We start from the raw sequence: 9,829 nt of genomic DNA, 5'->3' as shown, positions 1-9,829 counted from the left end.
AGACCCGGGGGCTCAGGAGGTAACCTACACATCAGCCTGGACCGTACCTCCAGATCCCCAAATATTGAAACGTCAGTATTTCTTGCTTGGAAATCAGGAAATTCAGATTTAGGGCAGACAGATCCTGCCATCACCAGCCCCCTCCAACGTCACTGCTCCTTGAGGAGTGAGAAAAGGGACGGACACTCTTTCTATGGATTGCCTCAGGACCGAGGAGCGCCGCTGGGTTTAGCACCGTTGCAATACGCCGGCAAGGGACACAGAACGCTTCAGTCTGTGGCCTGTGGGGGGAGAGCATCGGGAACAGGGAATCGCAGCCAATTCCCAGGGGCTCATTGCGGAGACCTCGGAGGCACTTGGCCCCTTCCCATGGGGCAGCCGCCAGCACCCAGCAGCAGACCCGCGCCAGACAGAGGACAGAGCCAGACCTTCAGAGCCATCCCAGCCCTCCAGAACTCATATTTCGTTGTTAAGGGGCCCTGGAAAAACGCAGCCCTGGCCAGAAGCAGCCAGGCTCCCATCCCGCCGGCTCCGGGGACGGATTTGCACAGGAGGGTGGGAGACGGCACGGGAATGCCTCAGCCTTCGAAACGCAGAGGACAGGGCAACGGGAGGGCAGGTCCCGGCTAAGGCAGCGCGAGGCACCTTTAGCGCAGGGCCGTGGTCGCTGCCGGTGCCCGCGCAGCAGGCAGGGCGCGCGGGCAGGCAGCGGCACTGGGCGAGCTCCCCAGAAGGTCACCCACAGCACCCGGCTCGAGCAGGCACATCCCCCCGTGCCAGCGGCTCACGAGGGGTTTCGTCCCTGTCAGGGACGGCCAACAGGCTCCGAGCGAACCGAGGCCGAGCTTCTCCTGCGTCCCATCCCCGAGGGGCAGCACAGCCCCTCCGTCACCGCCTCCACCGGCTTCTCCCTGCGGGCGCTGTACCTGGGCCAGCCCGGCCCCACCGGCACTGCATGCTCTCCAAACCCTGTGGGTCAGGGTCTGCCTGTCCCAGCCCCTCTCCCCACCCAGAAGGGCAGCGCACCGTGCCGGCAGCCCAGCCAAGAGCTCCTCCACCAGCCCGAACCCTCTGGGTGCGAGAGCTGCCTCGGGTCCCCCAGCCCCGGCCGCAGGGACGGGCAGCGATGGGCAGCAGTGGGTCTGACCTGGAGAGCTCTTCCAGCTTGGACTTGGCGTAATCCAGGCTGTTCCTCTCCACGTGCTCGTGGGGGGTGTGAGCCAGCAGCTCGTGCAGCGTCAGGATGTACCTGGGGATCTGCGGCACAACAGACCAGGGCATCAGCCGCGGCGCAGCGCGGGCAGCGGGCAGGCTGGAGGGGGCACAGAGGGCTGCGGGTGCCCACCCCACGCTGCTCCCGGAGCCTCCGTGGCCAGGGACACTGTGCCTCAGGCCCCCTGATCCAGGAGGTTATGAAAGCGTCCAAGTTCCTCGTGCTAAAACTTGAGGAAGAGGGGGAATGGCGTGGCGCTTTGCCCAGGACCCTGCTGTGCCCCATCCATGTCCCAGCAGCATGGGCTAACTGGGAAGCCGGCAGCGAAGTCCTCCCGCAGCACCGACCAGCCCAGCAATGGCCTGAGCAGGTCCCAGGAGCAGAGTGGGACCACGCGGGGTCCAGCCACAGGCCATCTTCACCCCGGCTTTGCCTCCCCACCACCCGGTGTCTGCTGCGGGGCTGGGTTTGCGCCACTCAGCCCGTCCCCTGCTGCCGGCGCCATGTCGGCATCCCCAGGGCCAATCCCGGCACCAGCGGTCACCTGGAACATGGGGTAGGTCAGGAAGGTCTCCAGGGTCCTCTCCTCGCAGTCGGGCTTGGCCTCGTAGTGCTTCAGCAGCTTGTCGAAGTCCCGGTTCTGCTTGCAGTGCGCCAGGATCTGCAGGCTGTACTGGTGGTTCCTCACGAACTCCTGGTAGATGTTCAGCATGGGCAGCAGGATGTCGAACAAGTCGGCTGCGAGCGGAGAGGCGGCGGGGAGGTGGGTGTGCGGGTCCAGCCCACGCCCCGGGGTCCCAGCACAGCCCCCCCAGCCCCCAACCCTCCTCACCCCCGGGTCCCACCCAGCGCCTCGTGCTGCTTGTGCAAGCCCCAGGCCTGCCCAGCTGGGGTTTTACAGACTCCCTGCAGAGCTAGCTGAGGGTCTCGTCGGACACAGCAACCTCTTCAGCACCAGCTCCCCCGTGCGTGGCCCGGCCCGGCCCACCCCTCCCACCGCGCGGCAGAACCAGGAACGCAGCAACTGGGTTTCTCTGGGGCTTTTTGCTCCCGTCCTCGCCTCCGTGACCGACGTGAACAAGCAACGACGTGCTGTGCAACGCGCTTCACCACTGCGGCCGGACAGCAAAGCGCCTGTGGAATCGCACGAGGAGGAGGAGCGCGGGCTGGGCTCTGCCGGCGAGCGGGAAGGAAACGCGGCGAGGAGGCGAGACGCACTCACCCAGCACCAGCGTCGGCCAGCTGGATATCCTTGCCTTCAGGCCTTGGTAAAAGATTTGGTGCAAAAACATGATCGTTTCGCTGAAAGATAAACCCAGGAGTGAAAAGACAGGCGAGCAAGTGGCAAATAATGAGTCATTAGACGAAATCACCAGCCCAGAGTGGGGGCAGGAGCACCCTCGGACTGGCCAGGGAGGTGGTGGGTGCAGAGGGGGTGCGCACAGAAGGGTGGACAAGGACAGAGGAGGAGGGGGACGAACCCAGCAGCCTGAAGCTCCCCTCAGAAGTCAACCCCAAAATGCAGGGGAGCCCAGACCCCCCTTACCGCAAGGGAATGAGCCCCCCACCCCCAGGCCAGCCTTGCAGAGCGGTGCTGGGGGGGGCGAAAGCGCCATCGGCTCCCCCGCGCCCAGCACCCGCTGTCCGACCCCGTGCGTGCCCCTGTCCCCGTTAGCCGCAGGCTGGGAGCTAATTAATAATCCCCTCTGCTACCAGTTCCACTCCCCTTGGGAGACTGACGCCTTCCGCCTGTCGCGCCGACAGCCAGGCACGGCGTTTGCTCGGCTTCCAGCAGCGCACGAATCACCCTCTCCCGGCCGGGCGGCTCTGCCTCCGCCACGGCCCGCGCTCTCCGGCCCTGCCCGAGCGCTGCCGCGGCCCGCCAGGCCCGGCAGAGCGGGAACGGGCCAAAGCCTTTGCCGAGGAGGGCAGAGCTCCGCCGAGCCGGGGCAGCCCCGCTCCTGCGGGCGGGCGACGCTCGGCGGGGTGCAGCCCCTCAGGCACCCGTCGGCCTCCCCGCCCCGGGCACCCCGGCTCTCCCTGGCCTCGGCAGGACAGGGTGCTCCTGGCTGGAGCTCCGAGCCAGCCCGCGTTCTCCAAGAGACCCCACGGCGAGGGACCTCCTTCGGGCCACGGGGACGAGACAAGGCCGGGCAGCGGGGCTCGGCAGCCCCAGCCGAGGCGCTGGCTTCGCACAAGCCCAGATGTGGGGGAGAGATGGAACCCGGGCTCTGCGGTGTGGGGCCGGCTCAGCTTCCAGGGCGGGCTGGCACCCCAGGCGGCCCAGCAGCAGCTGGGAGGGCGGCGGAGAGAGGCAGGAGCAAACCCCGGGAGCCGTGAGCGCCGCTGCCGGACACGCTCCCCTCTGCAAGGGACGGATGGCCGGCACCTCCAGGGCTGGCTGGGAGGACTTGCCGCTGGGGTCAGTGCCGTCCGTGAGATGGCGGCACTGCCGCTGCCGTTAAACCCGGCACGTACCGCTGACACACCTGGCACCACCACGGCCTGGCTGGGGTCGGAAGCAGCACCTCCCATCCCTGCCCGCGCCCGGGCACGGCCGCTCTCAGCACATTTTGCAGTGGCGACGACCCCGTGCCGGAGAGGCTACGCCCCCCCCCCCCCATCTCCTGCAAGAGCTGTGTTCTCCCCGCTTCGCCCGTCCATCGCTACCTGTGGGCTGCCATCAGCACCAAAGGACACCGTCCTCCCCGACACCAGAGCAGGGCGTCATACCGACGGGCTCCTGGCAGCCCAACCCGCTACCGAGGCCCTGCAGCACCGTCTCCCGTGGCACCGCCTCGTGTCAGTGCCAAGCACTCAGCGGGCTGCTTGCGCAGGCGTCCCATGGGGATGGTGAGCTTCCAACCATGGCTTCGGGGGCCAAGCTGCAGGCTCCCGGGGAGCCTCCAGCACCGAGCACCCCAACACCCATTCCCAGGGGAGGACAGTGGGTTGCAGCCACCAACACCTGCCCGGAGGCTGTCGGCTCTGCCGGGGAGCTGCAGAGCTCTTGGAGCCCGGGATGGAACTCACCTGTTGAGGAATATGCTGCTGACGTCGTCGTGCGTGATGGGAGGCTTCTTGGAGCTGGCCGCCATCCGCAGCGGCCGCAGGAAGTTGTTGACGAGGATGTGGAGCTGCTGGACGTACTCGGCCTCCGCCTCCAGCATGCTGAAGACGACCTGGTTCCTCTTGCGCATGCTGTCGGCGTGGGGGGACCTGATGTAGTCCTGGATGATCGTCTTCCACTTCCTGCGGCACAGCCAGCCCCGCAGGAAGCTCTGCACCTGCCGAGGGGGCAGCGGCCGCATTAGGGTCCGGGCTGACGAGTCGCGCAGGCGGCGACTCCCAGCCTGCCGGGTGCTGAGCCCTACCCGGCACCCGCCATCGCCCGGCGAACCGGGGCACCAAAGCCCCCCTGGAGCCAGCACCTCTCTGCGCACCCCAACAGGCAGAGATGTATTCAGCGACCTAGAGAAGCTTCCGACGCTTCCTCGTGTAAACGAGCATCCGCAGCACATCCCGGTCTGTGCCCAGAGCTCCGTCCACGCGTGCAGCCACTGCCCACTGCCCCACGCCCGTGGGGTTCAACCCCACGTTCCCTGCACGGGGCAGCGGGTGCCCTGGCGCCGGCGGAGGCTTTCCCGGGGGCCGGGCGAGAGCAGCACCCGCTACCCAAGCAGCAGCAGCGCCGGTCCCCTCTGCAGCACGGCAGGGAGGCCGAGGCACTTCCACGCTTGCCGGGCTCAGGGAATCGCCTGCGGGAGCAGGGCACACGGCAAGCCGCGTCTGCTGGCAAGCGCGGCTGGTTCTGCCCAAGCGTGCGGCGTTTGGAGCAGAGCCCTCAGGGGGCCTATCGGTCCCTGCTGGGGGGTGGCTTCTTCCTCGCAGCAGTAAGAGACGTAACCCCAGCCGCGGGAGGAGCGAGAGGTAAGTGGTGCCGTTTGTGCACGAGCCGGCACGGGCAGGGACGCCTCGCTCACCCGCGGAAAGCGGCGAGTGCCCCGCGGAGCAAACGCAGCCAACAGAAGGTTTTGTTCTGCGAAACACATTTTCCTCCTAAAAAAACCCCGTTAGCAGAGACACCTCCTCAGACAGCTCCCCCAGGCCAATCGCCACCAGCCCCACACGGAGCGCGCCTGCCGCACTGCCACGAGCACCGGGACCCCGCCGAGCGCCAGCTCTGGCCCCGCGCCGCTCGCGCGCCACCACCCACCTTCTTGATTTTCTTGATGTCGCTGTCGTCGTCGCTGGGCGCGCTGGTCTGGCCGGCCTGGATGCGCTCGTGGTCCTTGAGCAGGGAGGCGATCTGCGGGCACAGGGCGGGCGTGAGCAGCCGCCCCGGCGCATCCCGGCACGTCCTGGGAACCGAGGACAAGCCCTGCTCCCGCACGGCACCGGGGAATGGCACACACCTCCGGCTTCACTACAGCCCAGGGACGTATTGTGCCGATTCTGTCTTAACGGGAGACCGGTAGGCGAAGCAGATAAAAAAACGCTGCAGAGCCGTCAGGGTGCTGCCGAGCCCCTGGCATCCCCAGCACCCACCGAACACGCCGCGGAGACGGGGACCTGGAAGTCCTGTCGGGCGCCCAATGCAAACCGCACCCGTTTCCTCAGAAAGCCTTCGCTTTCTGAGGAAAAAAATCATTAAAGAACGAGTTGGAAAGAAAATGGCAGAAAAATCTCCAGTCATTTGCACCCTAAAACTCGCAGATGGGGACAAACTCTCATCCAGCCACAGCTTCCCAACGCAAACTGGGTCGAATCTCATTAGCTTCAAGCGTTTCAAGTTTTACTGATTCTCGCCTGCGCTCTTCCTCACCCCGCTGCCCACCGCGTAAAGCTACGGGAAAGGGTAGGAAAACAGAGGATGTACTATTCAGAAAATGAGAATTAGGGAAAATGTGATTTTAATTTTGTTTTTATAGAAAATAATAAAAACAAGAAAACTGCTTTGAAAGAGTACTTTCCAAGAAGTTTTGGAGAGAAAGGAGTTGAGATCTTTTTCAGCGGGAGGCTCTGCTTCCCCGCGACGCCGGGAACTGAGCGCAGCAGCAACTGCGCGACCCGCCACGCGTGTGTTGGTTTTCTGGTGTCTGGACTGTTGGGAAGGAAAGAAAAGCAAAGGACGAGTGGAGGCGGCTGCTGGGGGAGCCGGACGGGGCAGAACCCAGCGCTCAGCGTGGAGGCATTTCCCCACAGCCTCCCACTGCCGGGAGGGAGGGCGCGGGGCTGGGGACGAGCCCGATCCAGCCGGCTCCGCTTGTGCCGCTGGCGCAGCCCGGCCGCGGCGCAGAGGGCTCAGCGGCGGGTCCCGGGGCTGCCCCGGCCCCCCAGCATCCCAGCGGAGCCGCCCCCAGCGCCGCCGGCCTCAGCAGCAGCAGGAACACGCCGGAGAAAGCGGCCACGGGCTCACAGGCACTGATTCAGCTCCAATGCAGCTCTATCGGTTTCATCCTATTTTATTACATGGGATTAGAATTTAGAAGATTTTTTTTTTAGACATTTTTTTCCTCTCCCCGTGCTCTTCTCCGAACATCCCTGGCATCCTCTCTGCATTTAAAGTGTTTGAGAGCACCAAAGCCATTCCTCACACTGGCTCCGGGCGTATCTCGGCCGGGACCCATGGAGCAGGTTTTCTGGTGCCACGGTTTTGTTTTCATTTCTTTTTTTTAAATCGGGTGAGCAAAATTTGCACATTAAAGTAGAAGCTGATTATTTGATCTCTGCTTCAAAGCATGTGGAAAAGTAAAAAAAAACAACCAACAAACAAACAAATGCAAGGTAAAACCTACTGTGCCTGGCACAGGGGACGGGACAGGCTGCAGCTCTGCCAGGCGCCTCCGCGGGATCGGGCGATCCCGACCCCCAGCTAATTTCAGGGTTCACAACACACCTCCCACCTCCCCTGACCGAAAGCTCATCGGGACGCTCACTCCCCCCCACCCCTTACGCCAGCCGCGCTCCCAGGGGAGCCGAGCTCGCCCTGACTCGGCAGCTGGACCGGACCTGGAGGGCTCCCGGCCAGCACCGGACCGGGGTCCCAGGAGAAACCCCCCAGCGAGCGGGTGCTGCGGGCTGCGGCCGGAGCAGTTTTGGGGCTGATCCTGTTCCATTGGAGAGCACAACTGCAGCGGTGCCGAAACCACTCCTGGGAAAGGCTTGCGGCTCCCCAGTCCCCCGAGACCAACAGCAGCCTTCAGCGTACCCCGACTCGCGGTCAGGGATTGCCATTAATCCGCCCTTTTAAACTCAGAATTTCAAAACTTAAGGAAAAGACCTCCAGAAGGACGTGCCAAACCGCTCCTGCCCTCACTGCCTCTCCAGTTGCCCCCTTTGTGGCAATGTCGGGGTTTTGGCTGGTTCGAGGTCGACGTCTCAGCCCAGCAGGCAGCAGGACCCGCTGCCAGCTGCCTGCACCACCACGCCGCTGCCCGACCCTCCCCGCCAGACGTGAGGAGGGGGCCGGCGGCAGCGCTGGCTCCGGGGTGCCCCACGCCCACCGGTCCCGCCATACCACCGGCACCAACACCCGCCAGCAGCCAAAACCCTGGCGGCGAGAGGGCCCCCGGGGCCAGCCGCAGCCCTGCCAGGCGGGGGCCAGGCAGCACGGGCAGACCCACGGCTCCGAGCACCCGCCGCCCGGGCGCCCGAGAGACGCGAGCTTCCCGCGGCGCCTCTGCTGCGTCACTTCTGCATTTTGTTGCTTCGTCTGCCTTAACCTGCATCGCGTCATCCTTCCTGCCACCCAACGCCGCAAACTACGGAGCGGCAAAACTGCTGCGAGAGCTGCTGGGACAAGCTACGGGCAACAGGTTCCACGGGCTGCGCTCGCTGAAGCGACGCGCTCTTCTTCGTGAAGCGCCTGTGTCGTTTCCGGCACGTTGACGCCCTGGTGCGCCTGGGTGACGCCGTGCGCACCCGGCACTGGCTCCCTCCCGCGGCCACAGTCGCCTCTTCGCTCGCTGCCGGGGCGAACCCTTCCCTGCCGCGGCAGCATCCCGGCGACAGGGACCGCACCGAGCCTCACGCACGCGCCGCGCCGGCGCAGCCACAGCCACACGGCTCCAGCAAGAAGAACCTCCAGCGGGGGCGACGCCCTCGCCCCTCTCTGCAAGAGAAGGGGGCCGGCCCGGCGCAAATACGCCAGCTGCGACATCCCGGTCCCTGCCAACGCGGCGATGCCGCCCGCCCGCCCGCAGCCCGCGGGTCACCCCGGGGAGCGGCAGCGCATCCGCAGGGCGACGCGGGGCTCCTCACCTCGGCCTTCAAGCGCTCGATCTCGATCTCCCCGTCCTCGATCTGCTGGCGGAGTTGCTTGGCAACAGTCTTCTCCGTTTCCACGATCTGCAGGAGATGGAGGTACTTCTGCATCAGCGCCTCGTGCTCCGTCGCCAGGGTCCTGTAGCTGCAGGCAGACCCGGCCGTGAGCAGCCCTCGTCCCCGGGAGCCGCCGCCACGGCCTGCGGGACGTGCACGTGAACTTGGGTGTTTGCTCGCCGAGGTCTTCTGGGGGGGTTGGGGATGCTGCTACTCAGAACCGACCGCTTTGGAGAGGACTTGGGCTCACCGTGAGGGTGCAGACGACACAAATTTTTGGGAAATGGTAGGAGACGTAAAAAAAAAACCCCCACGGCCAAACCTCTCTCACCTACCGTGTCCCAAAAGTTTAGCGAGGAGGAGGACACCCGTGCACAAGCTCTTACGAACATCTGCTCTCACTACGGTGCTGCAGCAGATGATAGTTCTCTCATCTCCGGCACACAACACGCACCTGCCCCCCGCTTCTCGCGGCCACCGGCGGCCTCCTTTGGCGGTCGCGTGGCTGTGCCGTGCCAGCTCCTGACCGCTCTCCCCGGCAAGCAAGTAGGCTGCACGAGCATTGCCACGGCACAGAAACACGAGCTTGGAAAAACCTCTTTCTCACCGTTTTTGCTACCCCAGAGGAAACCCTTCCCAACAGCGCCTGAACCCGGTGGTGAATCGGGCGTTCCTCCGGCACCAGGCTGGGACAGGCAGTGCCAGCGTGCCGGGGATGGAGATGGGGACGGGCAGGTGTGGGGCCAGGGAGGCACCTCCTGCTCTGCATGAGGGTCCCTGACACGGGGCTGGGGGCCAAAACCGCTCTGCCTGCTGGCAGTACCCAGCTCAACGGCTCCCTGCCCGCAGCCCTGCCCGCAGCCCTGCCCACAGCCGCCCTCGGGCACAGCTTCGCCTCTGACACCCCCCGTCCCCGGGTCTGCGCCGGCGGAGGGCGATACCTGGCGTGAGCTATGGCTGCCACCCACTCGTCGCAGTCCTTGGCATCCTCGGTCCTCAGCTCCAGGGTCTTCTGGTTCTCGTGGTTGAAATTAACGGTAAAGTAATGCTGCGGGAGCAAAGAGAGGGTGAGGTCACTGCTCGCTCGCACGGGGCCGTCAGAAAAGTGCTTTATGATCCACCACAGGTTGCTTAATGTAAAAAAACCCATTTTGAAATACCAGGAGCACGGCCGAGATGTGCTGCCCTCAGCGCTCGGGGAAAAGCGGCTCCTGGCCGGCGAGGCAGCGCAGCCGTGCCGCGGGCAAGGACAGGGCTGGGAAATGGGGAAATCCCACCGGGCAAACACCGGGC

The 9,829-nt window shown here is 65.1% G+C and overlaps 1 protein-coding gene across 1 annotated transcript in view; it reads right to left on the bottom strand.

Annotated features, from left to right (window-relative positions):
* Window positions 1-9,829, bottom strand: part of RASGRF1 (Ras protein specific guanine nucleotide releasing factor 1) — a gene marked incomplete at both ends in the record, with an annotated part of 41,045 nt that overhangs the window by 18,546 nt on the left and 12,670 nt on the right. The window contains 7 exons of the mRNA XM_082005171.1: window positions 1,148-1,257; window positions 1,758-1,951; window positions 2,436-2,515; window positions 4,247-4,500; window positions 5,430-5,522; window positions 8,477-8,624; window positions 9,478-9,584. Of these exons, the coding sequence (XP_081861297.1) occupies window positions 1,148-1,257; window positions 1,758-1,951; window positions 2,436-2,515; window positions 4,247-4,500; window positions 5,430-5,522; window positions 8,477-8,624; window positions 9,478-9,584 (986 nt within the window). The remainder of the gene's footprint in view (window positions 1-1,147; window positions 1,258-1,757; window positions 1,952-2,435; window positions 2,516-4,246; window positions 4,501-5,429; window positions 5,523-8,476; window positions 8,625-9,477; window positions 9,585-9,829) is intronic.

Source organism: Phaethon aethereus (genome assembly GCF_964289735.1).
Source record: "Phaethon aethereus genome assembly, chromosome: 12".
NCBI lineage: Eukaryota > Metazoa > Chordata > Aves > Phaethontiformes > Phaethontidae > Phaethon > Phaethon aethereus.
The sequence above is the reverse complement of the archived record's forward strand: the minus strand, read 5'-3'. Positions and strand labels throughout refer to the sequence as shown.